A 19,143-nucleotide genomic window follows, 5' to 3' on the forward strand; every position below is an offset into this window, starting at 1 on the left:
TATTTCTGCTGCACAGGAATCAGAAGTTGGGGTCAGACATTTTATACTTGAGCCAGATTTTGATAAGACATATTAGGAATTCATAGGGCTTTTATCATTTCAACAACAAGAGGATTAGACCCGACACTGACAAGAGCAAGAACATCAGTTGTTAGAAGAAGTATGTGTGACACTGAAATATAGTAAAGCACCTGAAAGACAAAATGTATTGCCTGATAAAAACACTCTAAGCACTTTCAAACTCAACCCAGTGACGACTTGCCGAGTCAGTGCTTCATTTGTCTGGCAGAGTCAAAATTACAATGACTTCTGTTCCAACACTCAAAAATGCAACAGACGTGCAAAGGGAAGCCAGGATTAAACCATGGCCTCACACAACAGCAAGGATTCAAACTGTGCATAATACACTGATGCTTTGGGCATAGGGAAGAAAGGAAAAGTAAGAATCTTTATCTGGATTCTGAAATTTTATGCAGTGAGCTTGTAATGTTGACAAAAAGACCAAAGCAATTTTTTTTTTAACTCATATTCAGGAAAAGGTAAAGATAATGATTCAAAAAGCCCCAGTCTCCTTGCAGTCAGAAGAAAGATCCCCAAACCAAAAAGAATCTCAGTTTCATCCTTCTTCTCCCTAAAATATTCAGAGCACTGCAAACGTGTTACAAACTAAATGACTTTTTGTACAGAACTTCTAAAACCCTTGACTTTTAATAAGGTCGTGCATCATTTGATTTTAATTACAGATTTTTTTTTTATCCCTTAAATTTGACTAAAAATGATGTGATTTACAAAGCAAACAAGCCAGTTAAACAAAGCTAATTAAATTCACTAGAGACAGCCTTGCTTTTCCCCTCAGTGAGTGTTTATTTCAGCTCCCAGTGCTCTGATAGCTCCTGACAGCTTGCTGGGACACAAGAAAGAAGTAGGTCAGGGTAAGCTGGAATCAGCAGCAGAGGATCCCATTAGACAGGCTTGTAGGGTAATACGGAGATCGAGGAAGTGTGTGATGTAGTGACAGTGTTAGAGACACATAACAAACAGCCTGAGGACAGCCTCCAGCAGAACCTGTACATTTATCTTCTCTGTGTTATAATGACCTCTCACACGGCTTATCCAGGCTGTGATTTCTCTGTGTACAAGAGGTGCTGTACAAGCCTAATGACCAAAACGTGCTCCTGGCCGGGCAGGCAGTGCCCAGTCAGTGCCTCTGCTGCTTTGGGGTGCAGGGGGCTGTGCATGGATCTGTGCCCCCACTCCAGCTGGGAACGCAGCAGGGAACTCCCTGCACACACGGATCAAAGCACAAGAGGACTGGTTTCTCCTAACCAGCTTCTAAAACATTATACTGATGATGGTGGTTCAGTGCCTAGGCTGGAGCCGAATATACCAAGCACACCCAAGTGGTGAGAAAAGCCGCTGTGGCAGCTGGGGAGTGCAGCAAAACCATGTGGTGGGTCACAAAGGATGCCTGCTCCCCACTGAGCTGTGGTCTGGGGGCTCCTGGGGAACCAGCACCCTGGTCCTTTCATGCCACTGGATGAGACAGGAGGGTTTGGGTCTGTCTTCCCAAACCTCTGCCTTTGGGAGCAGTGACTGGCAAGGAGGAGAGGCTGAGAAAGCTGTGGCTGCTGCTGGGCTTGCTGTGAGAGGAAGAAAACATCAGCAGAACGAACCAGGGAGGAGAACATAAAATGTAAAATATGAAATGCTCTATGTAGCACTATTTTAAATGATTTAATGTAAGGTGTATTTTTACCACATGTGCATATACACAAATACTTGCTAATGCAACTCTTCCCTCCTGAGGAAAAGTATAAAAAATATTTTTTTGAAGTGCCTGGGCATAAGAACAGAAAACACACCACCATAAACTCTCCAGTTTTAATATGAAGTCAGAGACAAGTGGAAAAGCAGAGTGCTCACTCCCCTTGTTCTTGTAACTGTTGCTCACGCTACTAAAAGCCCAAAGTCTCCCCACCATCTCTGGCATTGCCGTGCATACACCAAACATTTAAATGATGAGAGTCCATTTCTCAGGCTCACACAGAGCCGAGAGATTCTCCCCAAAGCCAAGCTGTGTGGCTCACATTAAAAGGAGAGCACAAGCGTGTGCTGTCTCAGAAAACAGGTACCTTTGACAGGAACAATTTGAATCGCCATGGGCATAAACAAACACAAATGGAGAATTTTGTTCAGAGCTCAATACATCCACTCTGCTCAGAGATGTCTCCAGCATCCACTTCACTTGAAGTGCCTAAGTGACTCGGTTTGCAGCAGCAATGGGGGTCATCCTAATAAAACAGGAGTTTCATTTTTCTCACCCAGGATTCACTTCCCCCTTTACTCAGTAAGAGCATCACGCTCAGCGTTTATCCCCTCTGTTTCTCATTACAAGCTTTCTGCAGCACAATCCCCATCCTGTGGCAGCTGTGCTTCCTGTTCTTCAGGGGGTCACACTGTGTGGTCACTTGCACCCACCCATTTTATGACACCACACATCCCTTTCCTGCAATTTTCCCTGAAGCAGACAGTTCCACGGACTTCACAGAGGTTTGGACTGATTGACACCTATTTGCTCCACCCCTGATCACCGAGGTAAAATCCCAACGTCCTTAAGAAAAACACGCGTGTCCTAACGAAAATATGCATTAGGATAAAAGCATTAAAATAAAGGAAGACAATGAGAATGATCAGAGCAGCACTGCCTGCAAGGAAGGAAGGAAGCTTTTAATAGCACTAAAATATAAAATTGATTTGTACACATATTTGATAAAAATCAATACAATTAGCAAGTAACTGAATACTAGAAAGGGAAATTGATTGCTCAAGGGCCCAGAGGACTCAGGGCAATCAGTCCATTCTTCTAGCTCCTCCACTCTTAATAAAAATTTACTTTTTCATAATCCTGCCTGAACTCTTTGCCCATTAATAATGCCGCTAAATAGCTCTTCTTTTAGCACTATTATTGCAGACCTGCTTGAATTACATTTGGAGGCAGTTTGGAGTGGCATGTCCTGGCCATTTTGCTATCTGCAGCACAAACCTCCGAGCAAGAGCATAAAAGAATACGGGCTAATGAACGGCAGCGCAGGCACACTCCAGAAGAGCTTATAAATTTAAGTACCAAAGTTTAAATAAACGGATTACCATCGAATTGATTTGCTACATCAATTTGGCCAGCTTTTGCTGATACATCGTTCCTGCCTCAAAGGAGAAGAGGCACCGGTTTGAAACAACTAATTAAGCATTTTGAACCATGGCCTGACAAGGGGAGAGGGGCTGCACTGCTCCTCTCTCCTGCCTGCCTCCTCTCACCCAGTGACTCCTCACTGCAGCATTAAAATTGTTACTCCACGTGAAACACGAGGCTCAAATTACACTCAAATCTAGACAGAATGAAGTGGCTTCTACAGCTTCACCATCGCTGCGTGGATTTCAGTTTCAGGCAAGGGCATCTGCTCTTTCTTCTTTAGGGTAGGAATGGAGGAACTAAGAGGTAATTGCTTTTCCCCACCCAGAAGGAGGAAGGCTCCCAGGGGAGCGTCCCAGGTGAGGGTTTCCATTACAGTCAACCAGCTGCACAACCAGATTGAGGATGCACACAGCTCCTGTGCATCTACCAGGCAGGCTTCTCTTTCGGGAGATCAGATGCCTCCTCAGACAAGAACTTTCTCAGATAATAAGCTTTGTCCACTGACTCATTTTGATAGGAAGGTCTTTAAGCCAAAAACTACCTTTGGCCCCTCAACAGGTTCCCTGGCAGGCTGCAGTTCAGGGTGACTCGGCCTTTGCTGCAAACCAGGGCCCTGATTTGGCAATGAACTTCAGTGTGTACTTAAATAGAGCTCCATGAGTAGCCCTATCCAAACCAAAGGTAAACAAATAATTTTCCCAGATTAATGAGACCACTTGTATGCTTAAAATTCAACAATGCAATTTAAGCACTTCCTAATGCAGTAAAGCCATTGAATCGATTAAAATAGTACATGCATCTCATCACATTCACTTCAGCAGAGAATGTTTTATTCCAGAAATCTCAATGCACACTTACTTCTCAGTGGTCCAACCAGACCAATGACTAAACTGGGCCATTATATCAGCCTGAGGAAAGATCCACAGATGCTTTGCAGGTGGCAGCCTGTGGGAATGCCTCCGCAAGGGAGGAGAACAGGCTGCCAGGGCACCAGGCTAAGTGATGCCTAAGTTCTTATGATGTTCTTACTCCAAAGTCTGTCCTGCTGCTTGTCCTTAGCAAGAAGAGACATTAGTCGGGACTCAGAAATAGAAACATGAAATTACACAGTTTCAGTGCTGGCCTTCTTTGTAACCATGACCTAACTACTTTAATCTCTTTGCTTCCGTTTCCCTGCCTTTATTAATAAAGCTGAGGGAATAAAACTTACTTCACCTAACTCATGCATCTTCTGCAAAGATGAAATGCTCGTTCTGTGTAAAGCACTTGGAAGATGAAAGACATCAAGTAAATATTAATCACAGTCACCACACCTACCAACAGGATCTTCAGTACACTGATTTGGATCCTGTGCTTGAAGAGGCTTCCTTTGTGCAATTCAGGAACTATGCTTTCTTGGAGTAGTAGAGCTGAATTAAAGCTAATCAGGAATTCCCATGTTAATCGGCTTTCTAGCATTCAGAAGATCATAAGAAGGATGATGCTTCCATTTCAAAAGACAGCACAGTGCCACAGAATGAATTACATCAAACTGGCTGAAGCCCATTTACAGCATGGTCATGGAGGAAACTATTGGAGTTCATCCACCGACATTCATCTCGGGGCATACACACTTGTAAATCAGCTCCTATTCAGTAATGAAATGTCGAGTGACTCATTCTTTCTACATTTGAAAAAGCTCTCAGAGAGAACCAAAGAGTCTTTTACTTTCCTGTCTGCCTTTATAAACACTGAATTACATCTCCTTACTTCGGGGAAGCTACAATGCTTCGGGACCAGCTGTAAAGGAGAACATTACCGTGTTTGGTTCCCAGAATCCAAGGCCACCTTAAGATCCCAAACTGCTGTTGAAGGAGATTTGGAAAGATGTTTAATTAGCAGCTCGGATGATCTTCTGAAGCAGCTCCCTGGTGCCCAGCAAGGTGCACTGCTCTCATGCAGACATGTCCCTGAGGCTGGCCCAGGGAAAGGCGGCCTGGGGCAGGCTGGCAACGCTGCTCTGGGCGCTTCTGCTGCTCCATGTAGGTCACATTATTTACTTCATGTCTTAAGCAACTTCTGCAGCTCAACCTCAGCTCGTGCAGCCATTGCTGGCCTGCTGGCAGCGAACTGCAGCTTGGCCAGGTGAAAGCTGCCCTCTCTCTTTCTGCCTGAACCAGCAAATGCACAGAATAAGGACGGCAGGACAGTCCCACCTTGACTCTTGCCCCAGAGTCAGCAGCAGCTCACATCCAAGGGGCGCATCCTGCAGCAGCTGGGTGCTCCAGCCAGCTGTGCAATATCTGGGCTGCCCCAGCACCGTGCTCACCCAAAGGAAAACCCTTCTGACAAAACCAACCCAACCCAGCCATCCCTGGGCTCACGGGGAGTGCACAGCCCTGTCACTGTGCTGCTCCCTGCCTCTGGAAAGGCCACACCAGGTGAGATCCCAGGAGGAGAGCAGCCACAACAAAGGCATGAAAGGAAGAGCACAAGGGAAAAAACAAGGGTTGCAAACTTAAAAGGGACGACAGAAATAAAGCAAAGCAATGCCTGGAAGACAGTGCCCAAGGAGCACAGATAGAGTTTGCACACAGGATGCACTTACTGCTTGAATGGAAGTCGTAGGAGAAGCTGGACCTTGCGGACCAGGCACGTGAGAGATTCCAGCAGCTCTGGACCTGCTGTGCCTCTATCATCTCCCAGACACCTGCTCATTGTCCTTAGCTCTCCTGTCTGCTTGGCTTTGCCCTCCCTTTGGTCCCAGCCCAGCCCATCCCAGCTCTCTCTCCCCTACCATTGCCTCCTCGTACTTTGGACCTCTTCACCTCTAGAGCCCAAGGTCTCTGGTTCTCCATGAGTGTCTGCAGCAGCACCAGCCCATGCAGCCAGTGCCACAGAGCAGCTCCTCTGGTGCTGCTCCTCAGTGTCTCCTCAGTGCCAGGATCCAGCAAGATGACACAAACAAACAAGCCACACCACGGACACAGCTCTGCTCCAAAAGGAAATGACCACTGGAGGTTATTGCATAACCCTTCTGAATAATGAACGTGTATTTCTTGAAAATACACGCCAGCTAATCCCCTCGGCATTGCAAACATGTACCACAGGACGGTAATTGAAGTTAATCAAGCCCTAAGCTCCATGCAAAGTTTAACAGTTTGCTTTGCTACGGTTTGAGGAGCAGATGGCAAAGCACTCCATGGCACATTTTCTGCCACTCTTCTACAAAGGGCTGTACCTGTTTCTGTTCCAGGCACGAACACCAACAAATGGATGTTTGCTGGACTAGCTGGCCACTGAATACCCTGAAATAACATACACGTAGATGGCTCCACAGGGAGGTCTTGTGGGCAGCCAGAATTGGTCATTTCCTGGCTAGTTTGCCATTAGTGCCATTCTTAGATATGATAAAATTAAAGCTACAGGCTAGCATAAGGCTCTTTGAAAGTAATCCAGGTCTTATCTGCAGAAGCACCCACAGCCACACTCAGTTCCAAGCACACAGGTAGTACGGGTTTTCTTACTCTACACTTGCCACTGCTGCTGTAGCTCACAGTATTTCTATGTGCACCGTCTTCCAAATGACTCTGGACTGTGTCTAGCCTGGCACATGGGCACCAAAAACCACTCTGAGAGTGTCATTTGGATTTCAAACCACCTCTGTGGACAGTCACTGAAATGCTCTATTTCTGGCTGGTTTGTGGGATGCTGGGCTGGAGGAGAGAAGAACTGACAAGGGGGAAATAGAAATGTGTAGATAATGTGAAAGGCCAAAATGATTTTAAAGAAAGGGAAATTCAGATTGCTTAATTCAAGCTTTTTCTAGGTATGTAGAGAGGATGGAAAGCGAGGTGGTGAGCAACAAACAGTTCATCCTGAGACATTCAACATCTTCATAATTGACGACCAGCAGAAAACACGCTTCTCCTTCAAAACAGGGAGGTCAGCCCCCAGCCTGCAGGTAATGGTGGAGTGTACAGGGGATGTACTCACACTAATTGACTGGGCCACGGCTGCCCCAAGCATTTCTGGAACCAGCATTTCTGCAGCAGCACCGAGCAGAAACGCTTCATGTTTATTAACTTGTTTGGTTTTGATTGCTGGATTGGCTCCCCATTCCCAAGGCTCTCCGGTTTATTCCTTTAGCTTAACACTACAAAGTAATCAAATCACTCTGTTACAGCTGACAGACTGTGGGAGCCCTGAAGGGGAGGGGAGAGCAGCGTCAGAAGAAACATCTACATTTTCTCTAACATCCTTCACACTTGCCCTAAACTTCAGCTTTGACTCATCTACATGTCTGGAATTCAAGAATATTGAACTTTAACTGACATGAGAAGTTATTTGAAGATGCAGGACTTTCACTTGAAATTAAGTCTGATCTACCTCCTGGGATCAGGGACCAAGATTCACATCTCATAAGTACTGAAAAGCTCAAATGCACTCTCATTCTGCTTCAAGTCAAACACAAGTGTTGCTGCAACCAAGAAAACATCTTTCCAGTGCTGTGTAAGTTCAAACCAACCAATCCATACCTAAGAAGAGGGGAGGAGATGGAAGATTCAAACATGCCTTTGTGCCCTTCCATCAAATGTGTAGAATAGGTAAGAACAGGAAGACAGAAGAGATGGCTCAGAGAGTCAAGATTAATATGGAAATGGAGAAAAAGGGCATGCCTTGGGCTGGATCTCTCTTCAGTACAATTTATTTTCAGCTTTATGCAATGCAGTATTAGAAAATGCTTAGCACACAACCCTTGATGTGGAAGACAAAGAATTTTTTTTTTTTTGATTTAGACAAATTCCAATGTCCTTGTCTAATGTTACCCAATGCAAAATTGGAAAGAAATTAGTGCTTGCTTGGTCATGTGTTTTTAAAAATAATTTGAATGACCCACTGCTTAAAGTATGGACAGGGCCCTCTGTTATTAAAATCCAAACAAGGTCTGTACTCAAACTGACAGGGTAAAGCTTGAAGAAAATCCCCCAATGTGTTTCTTTAATTGAGAAAAACAAACAAAAAACCCCATGAAGCCTGTGAACAAAGAGTCTTGCAGGCTTTGGGCTTAATATAACAACAATGTCAAGCATTTCAATGCAGTAGCATCAAAACTAGATATTTACTGCTTGGTAGTGAGTAACCCTTTGAAAAGGGAGGAACAAAAATTCCTTTTTAATGAGTCACCATTTGACAGTCAGAGATCAAAACCTTTTTCCTGTATTTCTGATGAGAAGACTCTATAAACTTGAGTTTTTCTCTGTCTGAATGTATTTAAATCAACACAATTAATTAAGAAAACAAGTAAGTTAAGGTAACAGAAAAAGTGAAGTCCTTAAAAGTACCTGACCATCACCAAGATCTACTGGGGTACTGAAGTATAAATACATTTGGAAATCATGTCCTTATATAAACTTGGACTTGTGAAAATTCTAGTAAGATTTTAAGTAACTATTCCAAGCAAAGTGAAATTATACTCACTATCCATCCTGATAACCACATGAAATGAGTGATGCATAATTATTCTTACACTAATGCAAAGTTTACATACTAAATGTTACATACTAATGCATGGGGACAAAGCTACTTAGTGTGTTTGGAATTGTTACAAATGTCTTTGTAAAATATTGACTTTTTTACCATTGCTGAAAACTTAAACCTATGAAGACCCATGACAGAGAATGAAACATTAAAATACACGCTGGGGGTAGATGCCACTTTCGTCTTTAAATATTTTCTTTACCCTTACATGAAATTCTGAAATTTCAGCAAAAAGAAAGATACTATAATGTCATATTGAGGGGGAAAAAAATCCACCTGCGTTGGCATTACAGCCAAAGCAAAGAAATAAAACTGTTGTTCACAGCTGGGGGAGGGCTTCCAGTAGGATATACCTGCCTTTATTTTGAATGTAATTTCCAACTATTTGAAAGGACCCTAAAGACCTCAGCTGGTAACAAGCACTGATGATTTATGAACTATTTAACTAGTTAAGGATACTTAGTGTGAAGGTAAAGCACCATTATTCCCATTTTGAAATGGACAAGCAGGAATTTAGGAACTACTTACTCCAAAAATTGCCTCCAGCAATATATACCTACAGACATTCAGGTTCTTTGAAAAAAAAAAAATAAATTGACAACTTTGAAATTAAAATAAGCATTACTTGGCCTTGGCTTGGTATATGAAAACTCATCCACAAACCCCCTGCTTGTTCCACAGAGCTCTCAAACCATCCTGTGGTTTCTGAGCAGTGAGAGCATCTCCAAACCTGACTGTCAGCTCCCTGAACCACCCCGTCCCTCACATCAGTTGATCTTAATTTGATTTACTTGTAGATTGGAAGTAATTAGAGTAAATAATTACAGTAACTGGTTACAGTTTGGGAATTGAGAGAACTGAAGAAAGAATTCAGAGAAATAATCTGATCTACTCCTGTGAAGAGAATCAATCATCACTTTCCTCCCATTAGTCTTTTTGGCAATCCTGTGTCACTGTTGTCACAGGCCTGGATAACGATGCCACATTATTTCTCCTTTTGAGAAAGGAAATACAAGATGTGACTCTGTGACTGTGTCCTACTTGACCTTGGGGAATCTTCAGGGGAAGTTTCCCATCAAATGCACTTACAGTTATTACTGAAGGAGAATTGCGGAGTTGGGCCCGTGCTTTGTAACAACACAAAAATACACAACCAATCTTCTGTTTCCACTAGAAATAAACTATCAGTACATAACCAATGATTTTTCATGTCCAACATTACATGAGAAATTACACTTTCAAAGTCTCTTAACAAGCCAGGCTCGGAGTTGATGAACACGGTGCTGGATGACAAGACTGCTACTGCACATTTCTGATGTAACACCAACAACTTCTAGCTACATTTTAGCTTCATTTACCTAAACTGGAGACAGTTTACATTTCCCAAGCCTAACCTTTCCAAAAGAAAGAAAAACAAAAAACAACCAACAAAGCACCTGACACCATTCTTGTAAATATTACAGAATTGGAAAAGAAGAAAGTCATCCCATGTTTAATAACAGCACCAGACTCACTCTCTTCCTTCAAGACAGCAAGCTGCTCTCAGTGTGAACTGTGGCACTGCTGATGTCACTGTGAGCAGGGACAAGAGGACATACGGCCTTTTGTACTGTTCCCATGATGCCACATGTTAAAACAAGAAAAAAAAAATCAAAAACCATTATCCAGGCTGGAAGAAGCCCAAGCCATCATAAATGTTTATTTACTGCAATTTGGCAGACCTTTTGAGAAGAAAAAACAACAAGCTACGCTTAGATATTTAACCCTAAACCAAAATGTCAGATGGGAATCAACTAGAAACCATGCCATTATTTTGAGGAAACCCTGAATTATTTGGGGGAAACTTTTGCTGAGATGCTTATTTGAGTGTTTCTCTGTAAGCAGATATCACTTCTATTACTGTGGCTATAGCTAACGAGTTAACAACACTATTTACACTAGTACTGTTGTATCATTAGAAACAACAAGATTATGTACTTTAATTCTAATGCCAGCACAATTATTTTAACACCAAGTGTGTCAGATCTGACTCTGTACCCCCTAAATTAATTTCAGAGTAGTGGCTAAATAAAATGACATACTTCTTTGTGCTTTTGTTACAACACGCTCATGTGCAGCAAACTGTGAAGAAAATGTAGTAATTAGAGGTTAAATTAATCCCTGACAGACAGGCAGCTTAGTAAAGCTGGGCCCTCTTCAGAAAACAGAGCATAAAGCCTGCCAGTCTTTCAGAATTAGGCACAAAGAACAGGGAAGATTGGCAAGTCCCTCACCACTGTGATCCAACCAAAGGGATGGAATGCTGAGGAGCTGGAGTAAGTCTTGGAGCAGCCAACACTACCAGGCAGATCTTGTGACAAATGTGATTTAGAGCTCCAAGGGATTGTTGCTGCAGCCGCTCCAACTGCCTGATCAGGATCAACCACTTGAAATTACAGACAGTCTTTTGCCCAGCAGAACAGCCTGCTAACCACCGTGTAATCCACCTCGAGACATTCATAAAAGCCAACAATGGCATTATATTTCACAACAGAACTAGAAAGTTACCTCGCTGCTTCGGATTTTAATGCAGGTAATGGGTTGCATTGCCCTCAACAGAGTCAACGTGCTGGGTTACTCTGAAAGCAATAAATAGGGGAGGTCTGGGGTAGGTGTAACTCCCAAATCTGCTCAGTTTTGAGGTACTTAATTCTAGAGAAAAAGAAACTCACACAGAAAAGAAAAACCATGTAAGAATAAAGAGACAGCCAGATCATGATGATGAGACCCAGTATTTCTTTTGTGTGTGTGACAGCAGAGATAAATGTTTTTTCCAATCTCTCTAGCTGTGGCACATGAAAGTAGCCAGGTTTTAAATCCATGCAAACACAACCTGCTATCAACAGGGGGGTAACTGAAGGGCACCTGTGCTGTGCAAAAAGCATCCTGGCTCCTGTGCTGGCAAATCCTGGTGCAGCAATTGCAGAGGCACCAGTGCCTCCATTCCCACCAGACTCAAACCTTCCCTCCAAAGGTGGAAGGTGCAAGGAACAGGCTTCTCCCTGGGCTAATGCTGCTGCCACTCAAGGGGTTGTCTGATGTGGGGTGGCACATTCCCACAGGTAACACCTGGTCCTGCAGAGGGAACCTCCATCCTGTCTGCACCAGGCTGAGGACCCAGCTGTCCCTGGCCAAAGGGGAAGTCACCTGCAGTGGGATCACAAAAATAAATAAAAAAACCCCAACCAAAACCAAATGGGGAAAAAAAGCAAAATGCCTGTATTAAAGTCAAAGTCAAGCAGGGGGCCTTGCAGAGATTGCAGGTCTGTGTGGAAGCCGTTTAACACCATCAGCATTTCTGTACCACCCAGATCATCAATTATTAACAAATTAGGACATGCCTGATGGGGTACTTATGTAACATTCCTTTATCAATAAAACTGCCAAGTCCCTTCAGGGAAAAGCACCTTGGAGCTCAACAAGTCACAATATGACCCCTTCCTCTAGACAGGAACACTCCAGTGAATTCTGGTCTCCCCTTCCTCAGCCTGGCCACCCATTCCCCAAGAGGAATTCTGGGCAGCCCAGCAGCCCCTGCCAGAGGCCCAGGGTGCAGCCCAGGCTCCCGACAGCAGCAGCCCTTTAATCAGGTCAGTGCTTATCAATGGCTCATTGTGGCGACCAGGCAGCGCTCCCAGCAAAGGGCCACACGGAATCCTGCATCCCCCTGCATCTCCCACGCCTGGGCCCCACCGGTGCCCACTGGCCCCAGGGGCACAGCCTCCAGCCACACTCCCTGGGCACAGCAGGTGTCCTCCAGCCCAGCTGGCTACTGGGTAAGGAGGGGTGGAAGGAAACCTGCAGCTCTTCCCTCTGCTCTTCCCTTTGGGCACAACAAGTTCCCCACAGGAGCAAAGAGCCTGGTACAGTTCTTGCAGTTCAGCACCCCTCAGCTCAGAAAGCCTGACATTTTCAGCCTCCAGGGTTCCAACAAGAGCCAGGTAAGACTCACCCATCAGGGACAGTGCACTGAGCCCTGCTTTGCTTCCATTTCGCTTCCCCCATCAGGAGACAGCCAGCAGGGTGGGGGCACACCACAAGTCCCTGTCTGTCCTGAAGGGCCTGATCCTTGAGCCCAGAATTCTTGGATCAAATCTGAGCCTCATCCACTGCAAAATGAAAAAGGGCTGCTAGGCTGGGCCCTGGAAGGAGGAAGTTGAAGGAACCCAACAAACACCTTGCAGTTCACCCAGGGTGCACACCAAGGTTAGCAGCTTTGAAAGAGTTACTGCAACTTGGCAAGTAAATGCTGCACAAAATAAGTATTTTCTTCTTAAAGGAAAGTAATGACTAAGTAATACTTTTCCCTCTGTTTAATAAAATGAAAAATATTATCAGTGAGAAGGGCTCCCAAGAGGAATAAGAATTCCTTCTAACTCATTTGCATTTGCAAGTTATCCTACCCTGACTGCACTGCTCTCTGGTAGTGTAACTGGTGACTTCTAAAACCAGGAGTCATATCCTAAGAGCCACAAGCCCTGCTTAGTGCTGTCACCCTGAGATATACTTCCATTGTGAACTGAGCTCACAGGCCAGTCCATAGCAACTGCAATGAAAAATCTCTACCAGAGGACAAGGACATAAAGTGAAAACTCTAAATGACAAAGACTTCAATTTTCTGTGCAAAGCACTAGCAGTGATAATACAGAACAAGGGAAAGAGAATGTGATACAAGCACAGACTGTTTTGCAAAGTTTCCCTTCAGCTGCTGGCAGCCCTGAAATTACAGAAAGTTAAAATTGTGGTACTGATCACTGCCTGTTCTACAGGGCTGCTTTTAAAAATTAAACAGCAATTTTCTATTTCTATTTTCACTTAAAACAATATTCCAGTATCTTCCAAAAGCCAGTCCAATCCTGAAACAACCCTAATGAGGGCAGTACTATACACCCAACCAGTTTCATCATGTATTTTTTCAGCAAGGGTAACCCCTTTTACGGGTGCACAACACAAAACTTACTACAAGCACCCAGTGGTATCACACACATTTGGCATTTTACAGCCGTGCTCTAAAGTTCCCCTTCAAAACTACCGGCAAGGAAGGAAGTTCTGTGTAATTTTAGCACTCAACATCTGAAAAAATTAGAAATGTCCCAACTGTCCTTTGAGAGATGTATAAAAGAACAGTTGAAAAACTTACAGTTGACTGGTGCTACCTAGGTTACCCGTCAATGGCATTGAGACTGGTATATTATTAAGAGAGGTGTATGATGGGAATTGGTTTATTGTGCTGATCCATAGTAACCAACTCCTGTTTGTCCATCATTTATCTCTCTCACCAGCGACATATGGGTTTGTCTATTCACACTCTCAGCATTCTCTCTGCTCCAACAAACAGTCAGCCTTTTCTGCTGGGATAAGGAGATTTTTTTAGTTACATCCATTATGTGCATATCAACATTTATGGCAGGAAGATAATTGCCAAAGAGCTCAGGGGGATAAAAGCTCCCTCTTTATAACACAAACCCCCTTAAAAAATCAATATTGATATAAAACAGTTCAACACAAAGCCTTGGTGTGTCTTCTTCTGCTTCTTTCAGTTCAAATTTTTGTTTTTGTTGGTTTTTTTAAACATTGCAAGTCAAACTGGAACATCAGGTAGAAAGACTTAAGTAGTGAGTTACATCACTGCTCTTCCCACAGAGGATGATATAGCAGTGTACAATATTAATTGTTCCTCAAAGAAGTTTGCAGCAAATGTGTCAGATAGAAAGAGGACTCCTTGGAGAGGTGCCAGCACCATTTAAACTGATTTAGCTATCTTTATTTGGAGACCATACCAATTGCTAATGAATCGTAACTTACAGTCACCGTCGCCTAAACGCTGAGAAACGCTGACACAGCCAGCACCAGGGAACAATGAAAACCTGGGGATTCTGCCCCTCTCCCGATTTCAGGAGCTCAACCTTCAACTACTCCAACCCCCAGTTTGGATAAACCCATTTGTCACAGCTTCTGCAAGATTTACTTCACTTTCCCATGGCCGTGTACTCGTAAAAGTTATTTTAAGGCGACTTTTGTCAGAGTAGCAAGTAACAGAGAACATTTATTGATGAAATTACTGGGAATGAGTGAGTTGCACTGTACTAAACCTACGGGACGACTCAGGGATTTTATTTAGTGTTATTCTTGCCCTTGTGTTTCCTTCTGCCTCCCTAACTTTTGTCTCTCCCAGGAAGCCCATTCTTGGGTCAATTCTTGTCCTACAGTCACACCCAGGGAGGGTAGTGACCACTTCAGTCAGGGCAGGAGTGTCAGCCTGACACCTGGGATCATCAACTCTTCCAGTGAATCTTCCTGCATCTTCAGAAACCATCTAACACAAGAGTTCCCTAATCCCATTTTAAATCTCCAAATGCTACCACTCTGTAACATTGACAACAGGGTCGGTAAAAAACAAAACCAAAACCACCGTATTTATTAAACACTCCTACCCTACGTGTTAAGAGGAAGCCATACAAAAGAATTTTAAAAATGTAACTTTATTTTAATTACTCCTTTAAATATAATCCCTCTCCAAACCCTCTAACAACTACCTTAGCTTTAAAAAGACCTAAGACACTTTACAGTTCAAAATACTTAGTTAAAAGGACCAACAGAAAGCCCTGTCAATATGTGCTTTTCTGATTTTGAAGTATCACTTAAAAGGAATAAAAATAGAAAACCATAAGTAAAATAGAAGAAAAAAAAAAACATTTGAAAATAAAAAGCTGAATTAAATTTGAGCTGCTCAACTGTGAACACTGAACAGCTTTTCACTCACTCGAGGGCTGTTAACTGCATGTTACCTGCCTTACAGTACAGACTATTTGTTTTTTATCCCTGAGCAACAGACTATTTCCTGGTTGAGTTTAAAAACTCTGTGACGTTCCAATATCAACCCACACATGTGTGTCACTGTCAACGTCAGTGGCAGGAAAACATTAGAAGTCGCCCCTTTGCTAATGCTTTCCTAACATGGAATTTCCTTGTACCTCGTCCCCCAGCCCACCTCCTCCTTCAGCTGAGAGCATCCTTCCCAAAGCGCTTTTTTTTTTTTTTATTATTATTATTTCTCCTCCCTTCTAAAACATATGGCAGGGAGAGAGGACTGAAAATGGGCAGTGCCGGCAGCACCAGATCGCTGCTTTTTCAGGTGCTGGCGTTGTAACTTCAGCGAACAACTCCCGCCGCCCTCGGACCCCCCGCGCTCGGGGGTTTCCCCCGTGTCCCCGGGCCGAGCCTTTATCCCCGTGGGCGCTGTCACAGCCTTCCCCCGCCGTTCTCCCGGCACTGGGCTCCTCCCCGGGCCGGAGCAGGAGGGCACGGCTCGGACAGCTCGTTCCGGGGCTACGGCGGGGAGCAGCACCCAGCTCCGAGACCGGCAGCTTCAAGGCCGTGCCGGCTCTCCGTGTCTTCCCGGAGGGCACCATATGCTTCATCTCGCACATCAGCGCCTTTCTTTTCCCCCGCGCATCAGCTCGGCCCAGAGGGGGAGCTCGGTGAGGAGGAGCAGCGGCCACCACCCCGCGGCCCCGCAGCCCCCTCGGGGCACGGCCATTAGGCATTACCCGGGGATTACGGGGCTAAGGAGGGGAAGACTGGCGTTATATAAGCGGGGGAAGCGTTCCGCCCTCGCGGCGCTCCCACAGCCCGCCCTCGGGCCCGGCACGGGGGAGCGCAGCGCCCCCGGCCCGCCGAAGGGGCCAGACGCCGGTAAATCCTCCGCTGCGCGGGCGGGGCAGGGACCGCGCCGTGCCCCCCGCTTGCCCGAGGAGGAGGAGGGCGGCTCTTCCAGGAGGATCCTTGCGAGCTGCCGGTGCTCGCAGGGCTGGTTTTTATCGCCTTCCGACGGGACGAGGCGAGACGGCCGCGCGTCCCCCTCCCGCCGCAGCGGGGCCAGGCCGCGGCTCCGCGGCGCCTCCCGCCCCGCGGCCGGCCCCGCGCTCCGCCGCCCCCCCGCCGGGAGCACCGTGGAAAACAAAAGCGGCCTTTTAATTTATTGTTCCGGGGGGGGGGAATGGGGGGGTGGTGTGTGAAAGGAAATCAAAGAGCGTTTTCTTCCCAGAAACGGCCGTTCTCCCCGGGATCCCTCCGAGTCACCCTGGTGACAACCCCCCCTCCGGCCAAAGACGAACAAAAGCCGCGGTGCCCCCGGCCCCGGAGCTCCTCCGGGCCGAGCAACAGGCCGGGAGAGGCGGCGGAGGAGGGACCGGGAGGAGGGACCGGCTATTGACGGGGGAGAGGGGCAGCCCCTGCCGCGGGAGCGGGAGGGGGGACGTGGGACCGAGCCAGCGAGCGCCGTGTTTACCCTGCCATCGCTCTGAACCCCGATCGCAAACCGCAGCATAAGAAACCAAAACAGTTCGAAGCGTGAGTCAGCACGCGTTTTGTGCCCGCGTTCCGTTCCCGGCGCACACGGACGGGCCGGCGGCGCTCGGGGCCGTTCCCGCACACGCGCTCCCGGCAGGAATAACCAACCCCGCGCTCCTTCGGGGCTCGGACGAGCCTTTTGTTCGCAATCCTGCCTCGTCGAACGTGCGCTTCAGGTTCCCAAAATAACCAGGCACGCGGCTGCCAACGCAAATACCAGGAATTATTTTTTTTAAAAAAAAAACGATGTTGGAGGGACCAGCGCTAGCCCCTCCACGCGTGACACCCTCTCGGCGGAGTCCCCGGGCGATGACGGGTTTATCCTTCCCTGCCTGTCTGATCCAAGTTTAGCTGGAAATCCCCGGACGATGGCTGAGCCGGCCCCGGCCGCACTGACACGAGAAGCGGCGGGCTGGCGGCGCCGGGCGCACCGGCGGGTCCTCGCCCCCGACAGCATCCACCGCCTCTTCCCGCAGCATCCACCGCCTCTTCCCGCAGCATCCACCGCCTCTTCCCGCAGCATCCACCGCCTCTTCCCGCAGCCCGGCGCGTCACCGCCCGAGCACCGACACGGAAAGGCACGGAGCGTTCCCCGCCGCCGTGCCCGGGACGCACCGGCACCGCAAAATCACCTTCTTCACCACCATTTTAAAGCCCACGGACTCCCTCCCCTCTCTCCTGCCCTCCTCTCCCGTGGTCCGACTTCAGCTCTGACCAGAATGGAGGGCGAAATTCTTCCCCTCAAGTTTGTGTCCCTTTCCCTCCGGCGGCCCCGGCACACGGGACCCGCGGGCAGAGCGAACCCAAGGTGGGCACTTTCTTGAACCTCCCCTGCAAACTTTCCAGCCTGGCTGGCGATCGTACCGAGCCCGGCGAGCAACTGTTCCGAGGGTGTTTAAGTCCTTTAAAACCAGCTCCGACTTTCCCAGCCCGTATCGATTTCAAATACTACTTACTGGAATATGTGGCTCCATCCGTGGTGCTTCTACCCGCTGGGAAACCAGCAGCATCTTGGACTGGGGATCAACCGGCTTTTAGATCCACTTTGGCTGTATTGAGCAAACCCAGCGCCGCAGAGGACTCGCAGCCTGTTTTCTCCTTTTAGGTTCCAGACAAGTTCATCCTGGCGTTGCAGTTTGCTAATGATTCACTGTCTGTCTCGATCTGCTCACTACATTTCCATCAACCCACAGCTTCCTCACTTAGAAGGTGGAGTTTGTGGGGTTTAAGTTACTGATAGGCATATCTAAGTGCTGTGTCACTCAAAGAGGAGGAGACACACACACACACTCACACACACAGACCGCACACTCACACACACGAACGGCGCCAGGCTTAAAGGGGAAGTAACACTTTCTTCTCTACAGAAATTGGACACCTCACACATCCAAGGATTTAATTCCCCCCCACCCCCCCCCCACCCCGTGCGCGAAGGCGAAAATTAACCAGCCTGTGGTCAAAATTTTAACTGCACAAAAGCACAAAAAGCTGCTTAGAATGTTTAGCACCTTCCTTGCAGAGCTTCAAGTTCATTTAGTACAAAGTCAGATAGGTTGGAAAGCTACTGGCAATTAATACATTTTTTTTTCTCCTCCAAATCAAAGTGCCCAAATCACTGAAAAGAGAGCCCAAAGCATGCAATGTAAAGGTTTGAGTTATTCTTACAGAGTGTAGTTTCTTGTCTCTTTATGACACATGATATTCAGCACTCTTAACACAAAAGAGTTAAACTCCTCGCACCCAGGTGAACCCAGGTTAGCAAGAAGGAAACAGCAGAGTTCTTTCATTTTCATCTTTTGTGCTATGTACATGTCTTTTTGAAGACAGACACAATTCCAAATTGAGAGCTCCCATAAAGCCATGCACTTCTCATATGACTATAAATGTGCTTGCTACAAGCTGCAACCTCTGAATACTAATTTTGATAGATCATCAACTGAAAGCTGAGAACCTATTCAGACCTCCTCTTGGACTGTGCAGAAAGAACTGGGAAGAGCAAGCTGCAGGCAGCTAGGAGAGCACACTGGGTCCACAAATAA

The 19,143-nt window shown here is 46.3% G+C and overlaps 1 protein-coding gene across 1 annotated transcript in view; it reads right to left on the bottom strand.

The window, feature by feature from the left end:
- The window catches only part of MAMLD1 (mastermind like domain containing 1), an 80,919-nt gene extending 62,543 nt beyond the window's left edge, over window positions 1-18,376 (bottom strand). Inside the window, exon 1 of the mRNA XM_066334051.1 lies at window positions 18,061-18,376. Within this exon, the coding sequence (XP_066190148.1) occupies window positions 18,061-18,114 (54 nt within the window). The 5' untranslated portion in view covers window positions 18,115-18,376. The remainder of the gene's footprint in view (window positions 1-18,060) is intronic.
- Window positions 18,377-19,143: the final 767 nt, after the last annotated feature.

The sequence above is a fragment of the Sylvia atricapilla genome, chromosome 21 (assembly GCF_009819655.1).
Source record: "Sylvia atricapilla isolate bSylAtr1 chromosome 21, bSylAtr1.pri, whole genome shotgun sequence".
Lineage (NCBI taxonomy): Eukaryota > Metazoa > Chordata > Aves > Passeriformes > Sylviidae > Sylvia > Sylvia atricapilla.